The 23,841-nt window shown below is 39.7% G+C and overlaps 1 protein-coding gene across 1 annotated transcript; it reads left to right on the forward strand.

Annotated features, from left to right (window-relative positions):
- Positions 1-396: 396 nt before the first annotated feature.
- LOC114352147 (fatty acid synthase-like) lies at positions 397-23,394 on the forward strand. The gene is made up of 39 exons (XM_028303624.1): positions 397-606; positions 2,670-2,862; positions 3,632-3,752; positions 4,158-4,361; positions 4,769-4,885; positions 4,978-5,153; positions 5,506-5,648; positions 5,821-6,024; positions 6,871-7,057; positions 7,468-7,630; positions 8,443-8,612; positions 9,006-9,157; positions 9,478-9,661; positions 9,742-9,890; positions 9,964-10,148; positions 10,218-10,337; positions 10,505-10,614; positions 11,386-11,576; positions 11,771-11,928; positions 12,093-12,350; positions 12,434-12,551; positions 12,672-12,926; positions 13,009-13,446; positions 13,787-13,942; positions 14,246-14,355; positions 14,832-14,982; positions 15,998-16,169; positions 16,470-16,582; positions 16,916-17,071; positions 17,693-17,865; positions 18,184-18,333; positions 18,590-18,790; positions 19,152-19,260; positions 19,809-19,962; positions 20,568-20,718; positions 21,097-21,244; positions 21,540-21,716; positions 22,276-22,378; positions 22,637-23,394. The coding sequence occupies exons 1-39, from the start codon at positions 472-474 to the stop codon at positions 23,215-23,217; spliced, it is 6,936 nt and encodes a 2,311-aa protein (XP_028159425.1). The 5' UTR covers positions 397-471; the 3' UTR covers positions 23,218-23,394.
- Positions 23,395-23,841: the final 447 nt, after the last annotated feature.

Here is a 23,841-nt window from a genome sequence, read left to right on the forward strand (position 1 = left end):
TTGAAATAATATGGTCCCGTAGAAAAAGAAAAAGTAAGTATGGAAACAGATTTTTTGTGGTTTGGTAACTCGTTGTCCCGGTGAAGTTCGTGCCGCCATTTTTGATTGAAACACCATACTTAATAACTTGAAAAAATCGGAAATGTCTAAGGCGGGAATCGAACCCACGATCCATCCAGTGTCTAATTAAATATCAGTAATGATTAAATAGCTTTAAGATCTGCTTTGTAAAACTAGCATGAAATGTGCTATGTAGGTATTCTAGCAAATAAATTGTTGAATTCCAGATTTTTTATTTGCTGTGCCCTAAATTTTGGCTGTTGAGTATAAAAAGACTTGTGTGTCGACACGGAAATTCAGTTCCTTATTTTAATTAATTGTTTCATTGTCAAAGAACTCGTCATTGAACCATTTTTTTAAAGGTTGTGTTTTTGTACTACTTGTAAAGTTAGGCATATATGTACTTTAAAAATGGTAGTGGCAAAAGAACAAAACGGTAAATTTGAGTACAAGATGGACGGGGAAAGAGTCGTGATATCCGGGATGTCAGGACTATATCCACGGGCTAATAATGTAAAGGAGCTATCAGAAACTCTTTACAACAAGGTAAGATCCAAAGTAGCACTTAACTAAAACATGCGGAATAGTAGGGGGAGTCCGGGAGAGTTTAGCAGGTGGGAGACAATAGCCACTGCTCATAGAATTTTTGTGGAACTACTTAAATATTGCGACGTAGCCACACTTCTTAGACTCCATAGGCGCGTCCCACCTCGCTCACGCATTGCCGATGCGATTGGCAGTTTGGTTTAGGAGTGACAAGTGATAACACAATTTCGAGCCCGGAAACTAACTAACTAACTATATAACTTTTTTCAATTTTCGATATTTGATTTCAGTTGTTTACTATGAATACATACCAACATGTCATTTATATACATCGTAAATGTAATTACCCTAGTTCCATTTACAGTAGACATTTTTTACTTAAGTGTTATAGTTTTTTAAAAAATGTAATAATGAACAGCTTGGCCTGGGGTGGGAGACATTAGCCTGGCATCGGGAGGAGACTTTACCCAGGGTAATCTGGTACTTTTATTGCAGATAATCATCCAAAATGCCTTTCAAATATAAAAAGGAACATCTAGAAACAGGATCAATTTAGATCTTTCAGTAATAAGAAATGCTATAGGTATGTAACATTGATAAAGGAAAATTTTAGAGGTGTTGCCCCAGTAGAAACCAGTTTATCCAGATCAACCAGTTTTAATAGAAAAAACGATGCTGATTTTTTTAAAAACCTCAAAGAATTAAATTGTTACACATTTTCATTCAAGAAGATTAAATTTCTTTATAGAATTATAATTTGTAGTGATTATTTTGCTTATTTTTAAACCCGGCTAAAGGCTCCCTACTTGGGGGGTCAAGTCTCCCACCCAGGCGGGAGATATTAGCCAAATATCACTTTGGTTAAAATTGTTAATTACTCTTAAACTAATAATGATGTGTTAAAGTTTCTTAGAAGAAAATATAGCTAAATAATGTAGCTTAAGATACAATTAATAAAAAATAGCGATTTGTAAGTATAGAAATATTTATGAGCATTTTAGTGGAAGGCGGGTAAACTCTCCCGGACTCCCCAGTGTTGATTTCAATTCTTGCCATATTTAGGGTAGCTTATTCTGATCCCGAATCAGTAAAAAATTTACTTCGAAAAAAATTTTAAAACGAATTTTAACTTAATATAAGTTATTCAAAGAAAAATAAGTACATATTTACACTACCCACTTTACGTGGCTTCCTTCACTAGGCTATCCGACATGCTACTAAACGCATTGCAGTATGGAGAGCAGTACAGTTGATGTCACACGGAAAATATTTGCTAAAAATTCCACTTCAGTTTGTAATTTTTTTTGTGGATACCTAGATCACCTAAATAAATATGGCGAGTATTAAAATCAACACCCTGTATACTGTATTGAATACCAGCGGCCGCCCGCGACTTCGTACGCGTGGATCCCGTTTTACCCCCTTCATTTATCTTACGCGGTTCAGATTTTTTCATACAAATGTTTTTTCCCGCTAACTCCCGTTCCCGTGGGAATTTTGCAATATCCTGTTGTAACTAAGCTTTAAGTTTACTAAGGTACCTGCATGCCAAATTTCAAGCGTCTAACTTAAACGGTTTAGATTTTTCATACAAAAGGATTTTCCCGCTAATTCCCGTTCCCGTGGGAATTCTTAAGTATACTATGACCTGCCCAGGAGTATGAAGAATAATTGTACCAAGTTTTGTTAAAATCCGTCGAGTAGTTTCTGTTTCTATAAGGCACATACAGACAGACAGACAGAAAAAAAAATTACTGATTGCATTTTTGGCATCAGTATCGATCACTAATCACCCCCTGATAGTTATTTTGAAAATATTATATTTCATGTACAGAATTGACCTCTCTACAGATTTATTATAAGTAGGTATAGATGACATCTTTATAGGTTGGCTATATTCTTACTGACCTTTAGATTGAAACTGTTGATCTTTTCACAATGGACAAGTTTCGTGATACTGAAAACATTATATTATGTCACTAAATGGGATAAAAATACAGAATAGACAGCTATTTCTCATAAATGTTGATAAAAGACTTCATAATTGAATCGTATCCCTTCAGAAAAATCCCATAACCTCTGGAAGCAAGCGCTGGACATTCAATCACCCGGAGGTATCCCGGTACACGGGCGACGTGCCTCAGCTGGGTCGTTTCGATGCTCAGTTCTTTGGAGTGCACTTCAGGCTTGCCAGTAACATGGACTTCATGTCGAGGAAAATGATGGAGCAGACGTTCCAAGCCATTTACGATGCTGGTAACTATCACCAAATTACATACAGGGTGTCCCAGAATGGGTGAATCAAACTGCTAGGGAAGGTAGCTCTGCTAATGTACTATCCCTAAAAATATGAAAAAAAAATTTTGAGTTCGGATTTTTTTAAAATAAAGTGCTCTAAACTCGAAATCTAGTCATTATTTTAAAAGTTTGTTTACAGTTATACGAAGCTTGACTTATGGTCCTATGTCCCCTAGATGGGGCAGAGGGCGTCCACAACAGTCCTCCATCTCGTTCGGTCTTGAGCTTCTCGCTTGATCTCTCTCCAGGTCTTGCCGATCTTCTTCGCCTCGTCCGCTACAGTGCGCCGCCAAGTTTGCCTGGGTCGACCACGTTTGCGTTTTCCTTGGGGATTCCAATCCAGAGCCTGCTTAGGGATGTGATCGGGGTCCCTTCGGAGAGTGTGGCCAATCCAGTTCCACTTGCGGCGCTTGATCTGCTGGTCGATCGTTATACGAAGCGATCATGTACAATTAATATTAGTAAGAAAAAAGTACAAATAAACTCCAAACACAGCAATAGCTGATTTATTTTCAGTTTAAAAAAAATTGTGTTCTTATGCGCTTTATTTTTTTTTTCATATTTTTTAGGGATAGTAGTACCTACATTAGTAGAGCTACCTCCCCTAGCAGTTTGATTCACCCATTCTGGGACACCCTGTATAATATCGTGTGTAAAATGTCATCTGTCTGTCTGTTTTTCATTGAAAAAAAATCAGGACAACAGTAAGAATTTATTTCCTTTATAGGCTTGAATCCAGAGCACCTCTCTGGGAAAAAAGTTGGAGTCTACGTTGGGACATGTTTCTCTGAAACCGAAAAGGCATCCTTCTACGTTGCCACCTCTAGAACAGGATTTGGCATAGTTGGGTATGTAATGGAACAAATGGAAATTCAAGCTGTTGAATATTACGATCAAACTGTCATAAATGACGTAATATCCAGGGGTGATTTCAATAAACGTTCAGTGGTAGCTAGATAGATATTTATTTGCATCACCATAATGTAACATGGGAGAAAGATAGATAAGGCTTAAAGCTAAATAGATCATTATGGACCCTGTCGGGCAATGCAATTAGAAGAGAGAAGGATCTACTAATTAATCACAATTTGAACTATTAAAAATCAACTTATGCAATACTGGTAAAGTTCAAAAGGAGATTTAGTAGGCAGTGACTGCCGAGTTGCATTCTGCATCTCTATTTCTAATAATGTTCAAGCAGTTCTGTGCAAAGTAAAGGCTTTCGAGATCTGTAAATCATTATTTTCTTACAGATGTAGCAAAGCCATGTTTGCGAACCGTATCTCTTACTGGCTGAACGCTAAAGGCCCATCTACGGCGATCGACCAAGCTTGCTGCAGCTCCACCGTGGCCTTAGAACAGGCATACAAGGCCATAGTTCGAGGGGAATGCGATGCTGCCATTGTAGGAGGCGGTAACTTGACGTTGCATCCACAGTCTATGGTGCATTATGGAAGGTACGTTCCTGGTAAAATATTAAAATTAGACAAGGCACACTGGTGCTTAGTCTGTCTGATGAACATCTTACTAAGCAGCTATTAAAACTCATAAAGAACTCTCATAAAACTCATTTAATTTTGCAAATATTATAGACTTTTATAAAGCACTTTTACCTACCTCTATTCATAATGGACGTTATTGGGGGAGGCCTATGTTCAGCAGTGGACGTCCTGTGGCTGAAATGATGATGATGATGATGATTCAATGGAATTACCGAATTTTCTTCAATATAATCCGTATAATTTAACCAAGTATGGTATTAAATTATTGACCACAACCGCTCTGCCAAGAGCGAAACGAATAAGAAGATTAAATTATTAATTTGGCATTGGAACTTTTGTATAAAGTATTTTTTTATTTACAGAACTATAAAGATTTGCATGGATGGCAAAACTAAGTCCTTCGATCAAAATGCTGATGGGTGCGCGAAGTCCGAAGCCATTAACGTGTTATTCTTACAAAAAGAAAAAGATGCACTTAGGTTAACATTTATTTTCTTTTTTATTTTTTAAGTTTTTCTTTGCTAGTTAATTAATTTTAGTGCAGCAATTTTAAAAACAATTAATTTTTCAGAATTTACGCAGAGATCACGCACGTAAAAAGTGAATTTTTGTCGTTAGGCAATCAAAAAGACCCTCGATTCGGTTTCTACAGAGAGCCACGAATTGTAAGGAACTTTTTGAATAAATTCTACGATGAAGCTGGAATAGTGCCTCAGGCTGTAGAATATGTTGAGGGTGTTGGATCGGGTAATAACTAATTTTACAATTTATTACATACCAATAGATAATCCGTATTCTAACGAAATACACAAATTACTATGAGGTCTCACAGTGCGCGTTGGCGCACAGGGTGACACGAACTAATCACAGAGCTCTATTCAGCACTGTGAGTACAATTTTCTGCTTCACTTAAGCAAGCATCGTTTGTGAATACGGGCGACAGTTTCCAAGTTAAAATAAATGAATTGAAATCTTTAAAAAATATAATTTTATTCTGCAATACCTCCTCAACTCGTTTTATAAGTTTGAGGAGTGTAGTTCAAATCCTTCATTTAGGTACTTATTTTTTTGGCTAAAACAAACGATAAATTTGTTTTAGCTACGTCCGAGGCAGATAAATCTGAACTAGAAGCAATCGGCGACGTTTTTTGTAAAGACCGATCGGATCCATTGCTGGTTGGAAGTGTGATGTCTAACATTGGATACGCTGAAGCAGCTTCTGGAATTTCTGCCATAACCAAGGTAATTCTGTGGATCATAATTTCGGTAGAAATAGTGTCGATGTTAAGTTTAGCGACTTTCTCTTGCGATATGACCATGAAATGACTGTAAAAGCGCTTTTTACTTTGCGACTTTTTAAGATTAATCTTACGGTCTCCTGAAATGTAAGTTCTTTTTATTATTTCTTCTTCAGGTCTTACTAGGATACCATAAAGGACAAATAGCTGCAAACCTCCATTGCTCAACACCTCGGAACGACATAGCAGCACTAAACGACGGCCGCATGCAGATCGTGAGAGAGCACCAGCTATTCGGAAGGGGATTCACGGCCGTGAACTCTCTTTCCATCACCGGGTGCAATGCTCACGTTTTATTACATGGCCATTACAAACCAAAGGCAATATTTTAATTTAATTATTATCATTGCATAATCTTTTCTTATAGGTTTTAAACCTTTGTTTGTCACCTGTCATCCGCTTTGCAATGGAGGGAAGTCGAACCTTAATTTCGTACTCCTCCTATGTTCTTCTGATTAATTTCGTTGCGGGTCCAATGACAGTTTAACTTTCCCCCGGGACAAACTTGACCTTCATTGGTTGGGTTTTTAAGCTGTAGAACCTGGCTACACAGGAGTTGCAGTGGTGGGAACGAGAGGTGAGGAGGAGATAGTCCCGCATCATTTTATTTATTTGTAAAGCAAAATATATTCTATTCTTTGCATGACTTAAACGATACTTGAATGTAGATTTACTAGATTGTTACTTGGTGTACCTACTGGTAGATAAACCTTTGTTTTGTCACTTGTCATCCGCTTTGCACTGGAGGCAAGTTGAACCTTAACTTAATCCGGCTCGAAGGACCACTTTTTATGTTGTGTATTTGAGGTGATGTTTATGTAGAGGTTCATAAAGAAAACACTCAGTGAGACACCACTTGTATATTCTCACTTTTGAACTGTTAGGATTTAGTTACAATACTAAACACTCTTCCTATAGTCTTCTGATTAATTTCCTTGCGGGTCCAATGACAGTTTACTATCCCCGAGACAAATTTGACGTTCACTGGTTGGGGTTTTATTAGTGGTCAAGCTGTAGATCCTGGCTACACAGGAGTTGCAGCGGTGGGAACGAGAGGTGGGAATAATCCTTTTTGTGGAGAAATGTTACTACCGCCGCACAGCAGGTTTCAAAGTATTGGAGGTGACGAATCGCCTGCATCATTTTAATGCTTATGTTATCAACAGGATCTAACCAAGTACCAGTCTAGTATTCCACACCTAGTAACAATTTCGGGAAGACAAGAATCCGCAGTCCAATTAATATTGGATGACCTGAAAAGCCGTCCCATAGACCCCGAGGAGCTGGCTTTACTGCACAACATCCATGAAATAAGCATCAGTGGACATCTTGGGAGAGGATTTACTATACTTGGTATTTTTTTTTTACATTATACTTTTTTTTTGTTAGATTTATTCTAAAAAAAACACAAATTATTTTTGATTTAACCGGATGTAGGAATGGTAACAAACATAGAATATGCAGGCGTGTCGGGAGACTCGACCAGCGCTCATTTGGCATGAGAGGCCATGGGAGGTCATGGCCTAACTCACCGACGCGAGTAGGTACCGCAACGACAGCGATGGGGATGGTTTGTCTTGACGCCTAGTCTGAGTGATATGGCAAGAGACAGAGTGCTCCTATCCAGCAGAGTCCCGAAATTGGCTGAAGGAAGAGCATGACGTAGCCAGTAACCACTCTGCCTGAAAGACCGCAAATATTAAATGGAGTATCGAAACATAGAAAAGGATAACATAATTTACAAACTAATATTTTTATTCAAGATACGAATGAGGAGTTGAAGACGTACAGCATATCGGAGAAGTGTGAGTACTTCGACGCTGCGAAGAAGCCGCTGTGGTTCGTGTACAGCGGCATGGGCTCGCAGTGGGCCGGCATGGGCGCGCAACTCATGCGCATCCCCATATTCAGCGCGGCCATACAAAGGTACAGATCGTTTCATCCACGAAGACACGCCCCACCATTCTTCCGCGAATGTTTTAGTGTTATCGGTACACGCTAAATTATCCAGGAGTGCGCACGCACACTAAAATAATGACGCTCGGATTGCTCGAATCAAACTCCCCGCACCCCGCGCTACCGTCGATCAAAAATTGCTGGGGCGCGTTTTCGTGGATGAAACTTAACGATACAAATATGTATTACACCAAAAGTAAGTTTGGTCGATGGAGAGGGCTATGCTCGGTGTCTCTTTACGAGATCGAATCATAAATGAGGAGATCCGTAAACGAACTAAAGTCGCTGCCATAGCCCAACGGATCAGCAAGCTGAAGTGGCAGTGGGCAGGGCACATAGTACGCAGAACTGACGGCCGATGGGGCAGCAAGGTTCTGGAATGCAAACGCAGCGTGGGACGTCCACCCACAAGGTGGACCGACGACCTGATAAAGGTAGCAGGAAGGCGCTGGATGCAGGCCGCTACCAACCGTGCGATGTGGAAGTCATTGGGGGAGGCCTACGACCAGTCCAGGTACTTTCTGCGACCTTCACCAGATCGTCGGTCCACCCAGTGGGGTCCTGCCTACTTTTCTGCCCCAGTGGCCATCACCTCTACGAGCTACGTGCCCCGCCCACTGCCACTTGATTTTATCACTTCTACGAGCTTTGTCGGTCGTTTTGTTTTTGCTGTGGTGACCGACCGAAAACCCATTTTAATTTATGAATTTTGATGGGAAAAATTCTTCTTGAAACAGTTTTTATAAAGATGATCCTTTGACTTATGTCTATGTCTCTTTCAGATGTGATCAAGTATTGAAGCCAAAAGGCATTGATATCGTGCACATAATAACTTCGCCGGACAAAACTATTTTCGACAACATACTACACTCTTTTGTTGGGATAGCCGCTGTACAAATAGGCCTCACTGACATTCTACGGGAATTAGGCTTAGTTCCAGATAATATCATCGGTAAGCATACTATTTCTTTTCCAAAAAAATAATTTAATACTTTGCTTTGCAAAGACGACAATGAGTCACTAATAATTTGGTTTAATTAGATCAAACGTGTGCCGTGTGGTGACTGCTGAGTAGAATACATTTGTCACCAACCCCTACTCTTCCCGCGGGTGTCGTAAGAGGCGACTTAGGAACTACACATCAAACAGATAACGGGCAACAGCGCTCTCTGAAAAACATCAATCTTTTATACTGCAATTTACGACCAGCCTGCCAAGATTGGGGATTATGGCAAAAACCTCCACTATAGTGGAGGAGGCTCATAGTCCAAGCAGTGGACTGTAAAGGGCTGTTGATGATGATGATGAGAACAAACTTGTCAAAGGTTCGTTTGTAAACTCGCAGGTCATAGCGTCGGTGAGCTTGGATGCGCGTACGCCGACGGCTGCTTCACCGCGGAGGAGATGATCCTGTCCGCTTACAGCCGGGGCTTGGTGTCCATACAAACACCCTTCATCCATGGCTCCATGGCCGCAGTGGGTCTTGGGTATCAGGAGGTAAAGTTTCCAGTTATCAAATAATACATTTTCTAAAACAAAGTTGGTGAATAACAGCAGTGGATGGGCATTATGGGCAATTGCAAAAAGATTTTTTTGATAATGTTGGTCGTACTAATGAAATTACTTTCTGAATTCCATAATTATACTTAAGTTTCCGTTGAAATATTATTCTGTGTAGGTAAATTATAAATCTAGGACAATTTAAGAGAAATATTTTTCAGCTTGAACCAACCTCAAAAATAATATATTCTGCAAGCTTTTGAAATTGGTTTTAGTGTCTTTCTTTACTACTCATTTAATAATAATATGTATTTCAGATAGTGGACATGGTTCCTCCAGAAATAGAAGTCGCTTGTCATAATTCCTCCGAGTCCAGCACCATCTCAGGACCTGCTGAAGTGATGAGGGACTTCGTGACCTCGCTCGCTAATAAGAAAATCTTCGCTAAAGAGGTTCCTTGTTCAAACATTGCTTACCACTCGCGGTATATTGCTGATGCAGGTACAGTGTTATAATATCCTTCATGCAAAATCTTACGTCATAATATAGGCAATAAAACAATGTAATGTTTTTATTCTCAGGGCCAAGCTTACTAAAATATTTATCAGAAGTGATCAAGGACCCGAAACCACGCAGCGAGAAATGGGTCTCAACATCAGTCCCAGAGGATCGGTGGGGCGACGAATCTGCCAAATATTCTTCTGCTGAGTACCACACAAATAATTTACTGGTGAATACATAAAGGAATTAAGATAATGTCTTATTAATATTCCTTCTCTAACATAAATCTTGATTGGTTTCAGAATCCTGTGCTTTTTGAGGAGACGTCTCGCCTGATTCCACCCAATGCAGTACTGGTGGAGATAGCTCCTCACGGACTTCTACAGGCTATTCTCAAACGATCTCTGCCTTCAACCTGTAATAATATTCCACTGACTCGTCGAGCTCATCCAAATAACCCCGCATTAGTTTTAGAGGGTATTGGAAAGTAAGTAATGGTTTAGGTACACAAATGTTTGTAAATATGAAGTAGATGACATGGTAGATAATTTTGCAGGTTATTCATGGAAGGTTACAATCCGAGAGTGCATGTTTTATATCCCAAGGTGGAATTTCCGGTTTCAACGGGGACACCGTTTCTTTCACATCTGGTGCAATGGGCTCACGGTGAGATATGGTAAGAGATGTTTGATACTTCAAAAAAATTACTAAAGTAACGTGTAGCTCAACTAAATTATACGTAACGCTCAACTAAATTAAAAATAAGAATTGTGAATTTTTTGTAAGAGCAGTTGTTACGGTAACAACCATCTTCCTAACAAAGTTTCGCCTGTAAATTTACAGGGCTCTTCCCCTGTACAAAACAATACAAAAAAAAGTGGCAGCAGCAACTAAACAAATAGTTACTGTCTATGACGAGGAATATCGTTACTTGCGGGGAAACGTCCTCAGAGGTAAGTAAAACCCTAAACTAAGAACCGAATAAGGCTTCAACCACACCGGCGATAAGGCTAATGACAGGTCGCGCGACCCATGACAGTTCACGCGACCTGTCATTTCCCTATGATCGCGCCGGCGATGGCACGCGATCTGCACGCGTTGGTGTGGTTGAAGCATAAGCAATTACCTAGATTTTGGCTCGATGATGTCACCAGTCACGGCGTTACGTGATCTCCTTACATCTCCATGGACATAGTCATGAAACAGTCACGGCGATAATACTTATAAATACATAGTTACCCTAAAAAATATTTTTCGCCCGGTAGTTTAAGATTAATGTGTTGCTGATAAAGGTGACTGACTTTCTTTCGCCACTTATTCTCAGTACCAGCCCATATAATTGTCCCGAAGTGGTGGTAGGGCAAGCTATATTTGGGACGTGTATAAATGCCCTGGAAAAGGCCTATATAGGTACTGAATCGTTCGTTCGTTCGTTCGTTTCAGCCGAAAGACGTCCACTGCTGGACAAAGGCCTCCCCCAAGGATTTCCACAAGGACCGGTCCTGCGCCGCTCGCATCCAGACGCCTCCCACGATCTTCACCAGATCGTCGGTCCACCTAGTGGGAGGCCTGCCCACGCTACGTGGTCGCCACTCAAGAACTTTCCTGCCCCAGCGGCCGTCAGCTCTACGAGCTATGTGCCCTGCCCACTGCCACTTGATTTTAGCGATTCTGCGGGTTACACTACTTGAATAAACTATTTTAATTTAAATTTGCTTTTAAAGGTCAAAACGTATATCCATTTGCGGCCGCCCTGGTTGCTGTCTGGGATACTCTGGCGATGTCCACAGGACAAGAAAAAAAGAAAGTTTCCGTCAAATTTAGCAAAGTTGAATTGTTTGTTCAACCTTTACTGAATGATAGAACGTCACTAACAATAACTATAGCTCTCCACAGAGGTTCTGGTTGGTTTGAAGTGAGTGCACAATGTTATTTGTTTGTATTTTATAATTCAAAGAAGCAGATGGTTTTACCACTTGCTGATGTCTAGCCTATGGAACTAATCTGGAAAATTAACACAGTCTTTTGTTTCATAGGTCTTGACTAGAAATACATACAAAATACGGGCAAAAAAGAAAGAAATATTAGTCTGCAACCTTTTTTTTTCAGGTAATGCATGGCATTTCAAAGATAGCTAATGGATTTATTTTCGAAAACAAAGATGAATTTAAAACCATTGAAGAAAACAGTACAACTAAAAATAAGGAAATAACCCTCAGCTGTCGAGATGTTTATGAAATTCTTCACGAAAGAGATTATTGTTACAAGTAGGTTCTCATTTTTCATATAAATTGACTTAAGATTAATTTATTACTCACTTTTTAATCAATTAGGCTATGGTCTGTTAGTAAAATTTCTTTAATCGTTTACTTTAAATATTTTTCTTTAAAAGCATTATCATTTTTCTTTAAAATCAATAACAAAATTACAGATCTGATTTCCAAAGTCTTCAAGAAGCGAATGAAACTTTTTCGGAAGCTGCTGTTAAATGGGATGGCAATTGGGTGACTTTTATTGATGGCTTACTGCAACTGAATGCTTTAAGACAAAAACATGATGCAGTGTCACAGCCTGCATTCATAAGAACTCTCACAATTGATACCAAAAAGCACTTATCAACTCAAGTAACTAGTTCCCAAGGAAAAAATGTAATGAAAGCACGCATAGATGCGCTGCATTCTATTACAAGGTATAGTAAATGATAGGAAGTTAATAATGCTAACGTTTAGTTCACTATGGTAAATTAATAAATGATTTCATCGTATTTTTCAGCTGTGGCGGAACACAAGTGGAAAATATAAAATTTATAGATTTATCTAAATCAAAAAACGATAAACTATCAATCAATGCATTGACGTTTGTTCCACGCTTGCAATTAAGTATGACCGACGTAAGTTAAAACAACATTCAATTTTATTCCTAAACTTTTACTATCGTCAGACATAAAAAGTAAGCAATAATATTTCTCTAATTAGGTAATAATAATATGACCAATTATATGTTTTACCAGGTTAAAAGTTCATTGGAAATCTTTTTACAAATAGTCGCAGAAAATAATCGTAGAGATTATATAAAGGTTCTGGAAGTATTTAATGATTTGGAGTGTGACAATACCCAAGATGACACGCTAAAAAATATAATACAGGATGATCTACAGAGCCTTAATGTTCAATATGAAAAAAAGGATATCCTAGAACTTCGGCAAAACCAGGAAAAGTATAATGTCTGTGTTACATTTCTTCAACGATTGAAATTGGATGACAACGTAAGTGATAGGTGCACCACAATATAAAAGAACATGTTGTAGTAATGATAAAGATATAAAAACTTGCATAAATTTATTTCAGATTTTACAGTTACTATCCGGAATCTTGCCAGCAGACTCGTTCATAGTAGCCGCAACAGACTGTCACACATTCAAACCTGTATCATCATCATCATCATATTATCGGGTCGTATCTTGTCACAAAATTGAGAATGGTTACTTGACTCTAGCACGTTGGAAACCATCAGCCCAACCAAAGTCAAGGAAAACTATTACTGTGCGAAGTGAGACTGATCTTAAGAGGCTGACTTTGGCTAGAAATAATTTGCCTCCTAATCATAAGCTTGTTGTCGTCACGTCATATCCACCTGTAGAAGGAATCGAAGAATTAGTCGGCAAATGGCGGAAGGAAGCCAACCGTAACCATGTCTATTTAGTTATGGTTAATGATAAAATTGCTGAAGAATCCGACATAGAAGGCGTTGCTGATCTACATTTAGCAGTTAATGTATTGCAGAGTGTCAGTATCAAATTAACGGTTAGGCTTGCCATATACGGACAGGAAGAGCAGTTAGCTAGTGATTAACTTAAACGGATCGCTCTTGCAGTGATGTAGTAATAGTTAATTGAAATTTCAGCGTACAATTGCATAAATCAGTCACAACAACTGTTCGAGCGATTTCGTGTATGTGTTTTGAATACTGTACCTAGTTTGCTATGCATTCGCTGCTTAAAGCTGTCGATACTAGTATACTGCTTCAAGCTGTCCGTATATTACGGGCCTTATCCCGTAATATGTCTATGACATAATTTAAATGTAATATGACCTAAAGATTAATATTTTCGTTTATTATTTTTAGGGGGTATGGGGAGGAGTATATTATACTCCTTTAGCTGAAGACCAGTCAAAAGATATGCACCATAATATGGCACTCAAGAGCAAACATATTGGCGACCTCAATTCCCTGAGTTGGGTCGAAATGCCAAAACCTTCCAGTCCTGGGATTGGAATAACGGTATAATTTTTATTATTGAAGTATTTTATAGATGGGGCCGTAGGTTCACCGACCTAATATGAGTCGAAGAAATACAGGACATAGATGGGTCTAGACAAAGTGCAAATTATAATCGCAAACCAGTCGAAAAGTGGCCATTCGATTTTCGATTCGATCAAAAAGTGCGTTTTGTCTAGGGGGGCAGGACATAAATAGAATTTCAAAGAGGAATCTTGATGGATTCTTTTGAAAAATTCTACTGTCAATAAAATTACAAATGTTCCGAACTTGCAATTTATTGTTCTAGCCATGTTTTTCTTTTAGGTTCACTTCGCTGGACTTAACAAAATTGATGTGAAAAAGGCTACGGGCGTGTATCATCATAACAGCGATAACAACGCTTACGGGATGGACTTCAGTGGGGTAACTGACAGGTAAGAATACCGAAAATGTAATTAATGTTTTGGTCATCTTTTTTGTGATTTCTTGGTAAATGCTGGTAAATTCTTGTCGTTTAGGAGCTTGTTCTTGAAATCAATAAAATTCGTCATCCTTGAGTTACCAAAATTGATATCACACTGCAATAGGGGTGAGCATCTACGTTTTTAAAGGAAACCCCGATGCAAAATTTAAGGTTCCTAGCTCTAGTAGTTTCTGAGATTTCGTGTGAGTCAGTCAGTCAATCAGCGACCTTTCGCTTTTATAGATATCGAATAGATTAATCTAATGTTATCTGTTATCTAACGTTCTGGTAAAGGTCGCGGGAAGAGCCTGGATGAGGGCAGCGCAGGACCGTGCATTGTGGAAAACCTTGGAGGAGGCCTTTTTCCAGCAATGGACGTCATTTGGCTGAAACGAACGACCTATTCTAATGTTAGTGACCATGAAAGTTTAAAACATAATGTTTCAGGGGAGACCGCGTGATGGGCATAGTGCCGAGTGGGTCCGCTAGCAAGCGCCTTAAAGGCTTGCCGCAACTGCTGTGGCCGGTGCCCGACCACTGGACCATGGAAGAAGCAGCTACAGTCCCGCTGCCTTATGCTCACGCCTTCTACTGTCTTGTAAGTAGACTCATCATCATCATCATCCACTGCTGAACATAGGCCTCCCCCAATGCTTTCCATGTTACCCGGTTGGTAGCGGCCTGCGTCCAGCGCTTTCCTGCTACCTTTATGATGTCGTCGGTCCATCTTGTGGGTGGACGTCTCACGCTGCGTTTTCCGGTACGCGGCCTCCACATCATTCCTTGCTGCCCCATCGGCCGTCAGTTCTGCGTACTATGTGCCCTGCCTATTGCCACTTCAGCTTGCTAATCCGTCGGGCTATGTCAGCGACTTTAGTTCGTTTACGGATCTCCTCATTTGTGATTCGATCTCGTAAAGAAACACCGAGCATGATACTGAGCATAGCCCTTTCCACAGCACGCTGTGCAACTTTGAGCTTCTGTATAAGGCCACGTTTCCGAACCATAAGTCATGTGAGCAGACTGCTAATGGGTATTAGCAGTGTACGAGTATAAAAGCCACGGTAGTCGAACGGTGAAGGGGTCATACTAGTAGAGGAACGCGGGTTCATCGTGGTGAACACACTCGTAACACAAGCATATTTAGCTTACCACGAGGGGTTAACGGGAACAAATTGCTTTTTCAATTATTTTTCTATTACATACTCGTATAAGAAAATATTTTTTTTAGAATTATTTTACACTAGCTTTTGCCCGCGGTTTCACCCGCGTGAAATTTAGTTTGTCACAGAACGTCATAAATTACAAACAGTAATACTGTAAAGTTTCAACAAAATCCAGACATCATGACATCCAAACTTTCGCATTAAAATGTATAATATTACACCTACTTTGTGTCGTTTATAAACTACAGTATAATATGCTCTGTATAACGACACTCAAGGGACTGAACATTTTTCGACATTATAGAGTGTTTTTTAAATCGAGTGACACGGTAAAGCGGATAGAAAGAGTTATAAAGAGTTCATGCAAAAATGATGTAGGTACCTACCAAATACTATTGGGGGAATTTAATGCCATTCTTGTCTGAATCCTCACTTTGTCGTTTTCAGGTAATCAAAGCTAAGGCAAAGCCAAACCTTAGCATCTTAGTGCACGGCGGCGCAGGCGCGCTAGGGCAGGCCGCCATTGCTGTTGCGCTGGAGCTTCGGATGCGAGTCTTTGCCACTGTTAGCGACATGCGCAAGAAACGTTTCCTCTTGAAGCTCTTCCCGGAGTTAAACGGTTAATTTAACAGATTCTAGAACACTAAAGTCCGATCGCGGAGTAGACGGAATTTCGTCCAATAACCTATAAATGCGCGTAATTATATTGCTGTCATGCCCGCACACTCACTGCGGCCGCCCGTCGCACAGTCGCGACAGCAATATAATTGCGCGCGAGCGATAAGGATGGGTAGCTTGGGGTCATTGGACGAAATTCTATTTACTCGGCGACCGGACTTTAGAAAACTTTTAAGGCAACCAGAATTTTATTACAAAAAAAGTCTTGAAATGTTTTCCACACCTGCAATTTTCTTTTCAGAGGACCATATTGGAAACTCTCGGGATAGTAGCTTTGAAGATATGATTCTTGTACAAACCAAAGGATTAGGAGTCAGTTATGTTATCAACTGCCTTAAGGGAGATCTCAGGAATGTAAGCAAAACCATTTTTAATTAACCTACATAAANTAAGCTTCAACCACACCAACGCATGCAGATAGCCATCGCCGCGGATCAAAGACCAATAACAGGTCGCGCGACATACCTATAATTATGACAGTTCACGCTACCTGTCCTTTGATCCGCGGCGATGGCAATCTGCACGAGTTGGTGTGGTTGAAGCATTTCATAGAAGATCTTAAACATTGTCAGTTATCCAGCTTTGGACGAACTCCAAAGCTGCTAAAACATGGCGTCTCCATCTTATTGGCTTTATTCATTACTTTGAGTACGTCCTACAATATTCTGCTTAATGTTGTGGTTTCAGAATTCTCTCAGAGTCACGACGAATATGGCAATAACTTTCGATACAGAAGCTGATAGCAACTTTAACTTTGGAATGAGTAATTTAATGATGGACAAGAATTATATTGCTGTTAATTTCTCGTCAATATTTACTGAAGCAAACTCTACCGATATGAAAGTAAGTAAATATGCAGAATGAAAACTTCAATTTAATTTATGTTAAGAAAACCTATGTTCCGCTTCGAACTCTGAAGTCCTTCTTCTTCTTATCATGTCGACAACAAACCTACAGTGTCAGCCTAAAACTCTGCTACAAGAGTGGCGTTGTTCGTAGCATTAAATTATAAAACTTTCCTGCGTCCAGTTGTTAGGGCACGCGGGGCACGACATTATTGAAGTTAAGCAAACATTAACTACACAAAAGCCGAAAGTGCCAAAATTCATGTGCAATCTAAATCACTGATAATACAGCAGTATTCTATACAGTCAGCATCAAATAGTTAATGACAAAGTGGTCAAAAAGTTGACAACACAACCTTATAACAAGTAACAAAGACGTGTTGCTAACTTTTTGGCTACTTTGGGTGTCAGGAACAGGAACTACTTATTTGACGCTAATTGTACTACATATCTCTAAATATTTATTGAATGTAACAATATTCTATATACTCGTATACAGCTAAATATTAACAAACAAACTACTTAACTAAACTATCTAGCTACTCGTAAATAAAAAAGGGTAAAAGCACATCTAAGCATCTCTAAATCACACAAATTACAACGATTTTTCTTGCAACAGAAACTTCAGTTGCTGGTAAGTGAGGGCATCGCGCGTGGGTACGTGCGTCCCCTGACGCGCGTGACGTATCCAGCGCACGAGGCAGCGCGTGCGCTTCGTCTGCTAAGCACCAGCGCGCACCGCGGCCGCGTGCTCCTCCGAATATCTGACACCTCGCCTCCCATCCAACCCAGGTAATAAAAACGCCTCCAGGATGTGATTTTGGTATAAATACCAAAGTCTTGAATATTTTCAACCATAATTAGTGGCACTAGACGTCTAGTAGACTAGACCGAACACGTCTACTATTCAGAACAGACAGTTCTTGAACAAAAAATAATATCTTCATAAAATATTCACCATCATAATTTCATCCACAGGACGTCCACTCCTGAACATAGGCCTCTGGCCTCCCCCAATGATTTCAGAAAATCTTCCTCTAAAGATATTATTAAAACACGGTATTATAAAACGGAAGCAAAGGAGCATCATATTAGCATTTTGTTTTTCAGGATAACGTGTTCATCAAATCGATCGCACCTGATAATTTGTGACGACGAATTTCATGGTCTGCAGCTGGCAGACAGACTCATTCAACACGGCGCTAAAAAACTTGTCGTGCATTTACCAAAAGTTCCTACTTCTATAAATATTAAGAAACAGTAAGTTAATTAATGGATAAAACAATTACACAACATAGTGACAGAGTTTCTTGCGCTGCTTCTTCTCAGCACTGGCCCATTTATTGTCCCGAAGCAGTGGTAGGGTTGGGACGTGTAAAAGTGCTTTTTAAGAGTCAATTTGCACAAATAAATGAGTTTTAAGAGAGTTTTAATTTATTAATAAATAATTCAATTAATTCTTTATTTATCATCTTCGAACATGATTAATTTGACAACTGTCTTTTTGTAATACAAGGTCTTGGAAAAATCAAAACTCCGAAGTGAAACTATCCACCACTCCTTTGAATGGAATCTCAAGCATTCAGTCAATGCTGGAAGACTGTGCCGCCATGGCTCCCATTGAAGGAACTTATTTCATAGCAACAACTGGCATGAAGAAAGAAGAAATTCTAGTTAGATTGGATGATTTATCTAGAAAACTATGTACACATTTGAAGTAAGTAGGATCTAATGATGGCCAATGGGACAGTCCGACGTCATCTGCTTTCCACTGGAGGGTTGTTTATACCTATTACAAAAATGAACAGCAATATTTTAATGTCTACAAATCAAACCGAATTATGTTTATCACATTTGCCTTAATTACCTATTTCGACTTTCTTGCAGCTTTAAACTGTTTTCATGGTAGTTTTAAATTATTACTCCGGGGTCTGTTACAGCCCCAACTGGTTGGTGGTTGGATTCTATTGACGTTTCTTTTGTACTAAGGGCTGTAAGCCTGTAACTATTATATAATGTAAACTTATGATGTATAGCTCCTTTGGACAGATGACTTACCGTAGCCCGATAATTTTCAGGTACTTTGCTATAATGAGTACGGAAGAAGAGTTTGGTAACCAAATATGTGTTTCGAGGAAACAAATCGGATTGCCAGCCACAAAACTAAGTATACCAAAAATAAGGAAGGTGAGTATAAACAACCACCTAATCTTCCAATTGTTACAATTTTTACAACTCGATTGAATGAAGTGCGCACCTCGCTGGAATGTTACTCTTCCTCGCACTCACCAGAGCGGGGGCGTTCGCCCTGTCCCTACGAGTACCAGTACCTCTAGCACGAAAAACTTTCGACTCCGAATCGTTTGCGTATTCGAATCGTCATCAAAAGATTTAGTACGAAAACTACAACAGCGCCCTTGTGAACGTGTCGTAAAGTGAACTCAGTATGAGAAATGGTAGCACGAAACTAATTTTAACAGTCGAGATCGTCACATTATCGTTGAATTCGAAGGCTGGGTATCGCATTTTTCCGAATACGCAAACGATTCGAAGACGAAAGTTTTTCGTGCTAGCTACGAGCGTCGATGTGACGTCACGGCTGCCAGGTGCGCAGTTAAATCATTCGGGTTGCTGTAACTAGCATCGCCTACTAAGTCTACAGGGTTCTTTTCTTTTTTTTTTTGATGTAAGTATAAATGAAAATCAGAAAAAAATGGAGGTAACTTGATTTCCAGATGGATGACGCATATCAGTGTAAAGGCGCAGTATCCTTCAGCAGTGCGTTAGATGCATTTGAGACCGTAGTGAAGACAGCCGCTACAGTTGCCCAGGCGCACCCAAGTCGCAGACCTCAACTGACGTTGCTACAGAAGATAGCGACTATAGCTAGTAAGTTCGTCTAATGCTTCAACCACACGATCAAAGGGCAATGACAGGTCGCGCGACCCATCATGACAGTTCACGCGACCTGTCATTTCCCTATGATCGCGCCGGGTGATGGCGATCTGCACGCGTCGGTTGAAGCTTATGGGTATTTCCTGAGATAATGGTGATGGTAGGGCAAGCTATACTTGGGACCACAAATTAGGGAGTATGTCTATGGGACATATACATTACAAGTGTTCTGGAAAGAGTCTAAGTACTGAATAAATGATTTGAATTTGAATTTATTCGCATCAGAAATGATTGGTTCCTATAGGAGCGAATTATTGGAGTCTAAAGTATTAAATGCACAGGTAAATGTCGGGTCAATAGCCTGAGTAATTTTTAGAATCTTTGCAAAATTCCCAGAAGGTAGTTGAGTAACATTATGTTTAGCAATTATGTTCTTTTAGAAATAAATAGATTCCAACTATCCGGTCCTTTGGAAACAACCCACTACTTTTATGTACCGGTTTATCAGATCCTGCCACAGATTTAATGTTATTTGATTAAGTTAAACCAGCATGTAAATACATCTGAAGTATTAAATTAGGTATTTTATTATTGTATAGATATAAAAGTTAGCGGTGACCTGGACGACTCTGCGTTTTTGAGTGATATTGGCGTTGGGCAGGAGAAGGCGCATGCAGTTGCGGCTCTGTTCAAAGATGAGTACCATCTGTGTTTGTCTGAAGATAACATTCCTATGCTGAGCATTAAACAGTAAGTTGTTCAACATTAGCAATATCTCCTGGTATCGTTTCTTCGTTCTTTTTAGCCGAATGACGTCCACTGCTGGACAAAGGCCTCCCCCAAGGATTTCCACAAAGACCGGTCCTGCGCTGCCCGCATCCAGGCACCTTTCGCGACCTTCACCAGATCGTCAGTCCACCTAGTGGGAGGCCTGCCCACACTACATCTTCCGGCTCGGTATACAATATTCTACTTAAGTAAATGAATTTTGTGTAAGTAGCCCAGTGGTGCCGGTGTTGGATTGGCCGAAACGAGATCCGAGGAAAGCTGGTTCGAACCCGTCGCCGCTGGACTAAGTATTTGTGGTGAAACTAAGTAGTAATCATTATTTCATCACCATTCTTTTAGAATTCAAGAGATGGACCAAATGATGAATGGATCATTAACCAAGGAAGTCAAAGGATTCGACATGTTCTTTTCTTACATCTGCAACGATGAGATGCTGGCTACGGATACGGTGTTTCTTCCTACCCTATTGTGTACTTCAAATTCAATGGTAATTTAGTGTTATTCAACTTGCCTTTAAGGCCAATCTGACTTATATTATGTTTTATTTTCGTTAATTTTGCGATTAAAACTTAAGTTACTTACGCGCGTATTCACAAACGCGATTCAAACGCACAGCGTTGAATAGAGCTCTGTGATTGGTTCGTGGATCACCCTGAGCGTCCACGCGCACTGTGAGACCTCATAGTAAAGTTTGTGAATAAGGGCGTTCTCTTTATTAGCTCTTAGAATAGGAAACAAACGTCATATCATCGATGTAAACTTAATAGAGTCGACTTTTACAGCAAAATGAAGAGCTCGAAATGACGGGTACCCCATTATTTATCGTCCCAGGATTAGAAGGTCATTGGGATCGCTTCGGGGAACTGTGCGAGAGACTCAAGGTGGCAGCTTTACTCCTTCAGCCCGGCCTTGACTTTTTGAATGAAAGTGTACAGGAGACGGCCAAGAGATATGCTAATGTAAGTTAAACTCTCTCTTTATATTAATGTGGACAGGTATTATTTTATCTAAAATATCTGTTAACCAAGGCTTGGTACGCGTCCATTGGCCTGCACCCGACGCATAACGGATTTTAGTTTACTTTGTATGATTTTACATAGCGTTTCGTCCACTGACTATCCACCCCGTCGCTTTTATAAAATAAAACCGGCCAAGTGCGTGTCGGACTCACGCACAAAAGGTTCCGTACCATTGATTTATGAAATTTTTTTTTTTCAATTTAAGTTATTTGTATGAAAGATTACGCGGTAATAAGCGGTTTACGATTTACGAGGTATTAAAAAAACTACTTACTAGATCTCGTTCAAAACAATTTTCGTTGGTAGTTTTTATAATTTTTGAGTTTCAGTTCTAAGTATGGGGAGCCCCCAATATTTATTATTATTTTTTTATTTTTTCATCAAAATCTTAATGCGGTTCACAGAATACATCTACTTACCAAGTTTCAATAGTCTTCAAGAGTTACATATTCTGATTTATAGCAAAAATAAAAAAGATAACACGCCAAGTTGTTTGCAGGTCATGATGAAGAAAATAGATGCGGAAAAGAAGTTCTGTCTGATGGGATACGAGAGTGGAGTTTTGGTGGCGCTGGAATTAGCGTCAATACTGGAAGAACATGGTAAGATAATAATAAATCAGTGAGCTTACGATTCTTAATTTGATTCATGAAGAAGAGATACTTAGTTAAGAGTAGAAATAGCAGTAATAAAAATGCTGCGGTCACTTTTGTCCTTCATCCAAATAAATCTAAGAGAAACGCGCATGATTACAAAATTAGATACGCTTCACAATGTCCAGAACTTAAGTAAAAAGAGTAATTTATTAAAAAAGCCAACTAACATGTAAAACAGAATATAATAATCAATTCCATTCACAGGATACAACGGCACCGTTTACTGTATTGGAGAAGCACCAGAGCAATTCAAGGCGTTCCTTGAGAAAGAGCTCCAACAGTACGGCTCTGGTGAAGCATTGCAAGAGTCTCTAATCCGGCACATGTTCGGAGTGATGGGAGGGCGGAGCGAGGTGCAATTCTGCGAGGGTACATCGTGGCAAGAGAAGGTGGAAGTTTGTGTGCGAGCACTGATGGGGCATATACCGCTGTCCACGCAGTATGTTCGTGGTCAATTCAACGCGGCGCGAGCGAGGCTCTTCCAAACCATTCAGTACACACCTCGCCTGAAACCTTTGCGCTCTCGCCTCATCCTCATTCGCCCAGAAAACTTCGAAGTGGTCTACCCCGAGCCACTGCAAAAGTACTCCGAGCAACCCATCATAGTCCACAACCTGCGCTCGACTCTTGCGCACGTGTTGAAGGACTTACGTTGCGCTGCCATCGTCAACCAATACCTGGATCCAGACGTGCTGGAAGAGTATGAAAACAAGAATCTCTGCGACACTTATATTTTGGATGCAAATAAGTTTTTGACCGCGGGAGTTTGTGATGATGATGAATAGGCTAACAAGGTTATGGGTAAATGGATAAATAGAACCAAAAATGCATAATGTGCATAGTCCTGTTGTCCTAGTTAATTAAGGCTACATTTACACTGGTAATAAGGTGCCACTTACAGTAACACTTACTACAGTTGTTTCTTGTGAGTCATAAAAATAATTAGGTATGTTATTTGTATTAATAATAAAAATATGATCAGTAATTATTATTTTTATTTGCTATTCGCCCATAATATGAATTAGTATGTGAAATGTGCAACATAGCAGTCACAGCATATTAAGGCTCTTTCAAATATCGACGTTTTGAGACGACGTCCGTTTGTAGGACCGCACTACAACCGTCCGGCTCAAAACGAGTAATTTGAAAGAGCTCAAATTAACACTGGTCAAGAAACTGTAAGCGAAAAAAACGAAAGAAAAAAACAAAAGACGGTACGGAAGCGTCATATATTTTAGTTTTTAAATCAGTTTATGGCGTGCAGCACTCGAGGAAGCGTCCTAGTAAGGAATCTAGTAATTAGACACTGAGATTGGCCATTAAAATTTGCACGAAACAAAATCTGAGGAAAAACATTTCATTTCATTTGTTTGCATTTTTTCGCATAAATTAGTCGAGCGATTTAGTCT

This window comes from Ostrinia furnacalis, unplaced genomic scaffold, assembly GCF_004193835.3.
Source record: "Ostrinia furnacalis isolate ACB-3 unplaced genomic scaffold, ASM419383v2 OfSCF1259, whole genome shotgun sequence".
Taxonomy (NCBI): Eukaryota; Metazoa; Arthropoda; class Insecta; order Lepidoptera; family Crambidae; genus Ostrinia; species Ostrinia furnacalis.

Excerpts from the sequence above, each read along its gene's own strand:
- LOC114352147 (XM_028303624.1), top strand. The coding sequence starts at position 472 with ATGGTAGTGGCAAAAGAACAAAACGGTAAATTTGAGTACAAGATGGAC. Across the intron at positions 607-2,669 it reads CAGAAACTCTTTACAACAAG|AAAAATCCCATAACCTCTGG; the intron begins GTAAGATCCAAA and ends GTATCCCTTCAG. Across the intron at positions 12,927-13,008 it reads GATTGAAATTGGATGACAAC|ATTTTACAGTTACTATCCGG; the intron begins GTAAGTGATAGG and ends AATTTATTTCAG.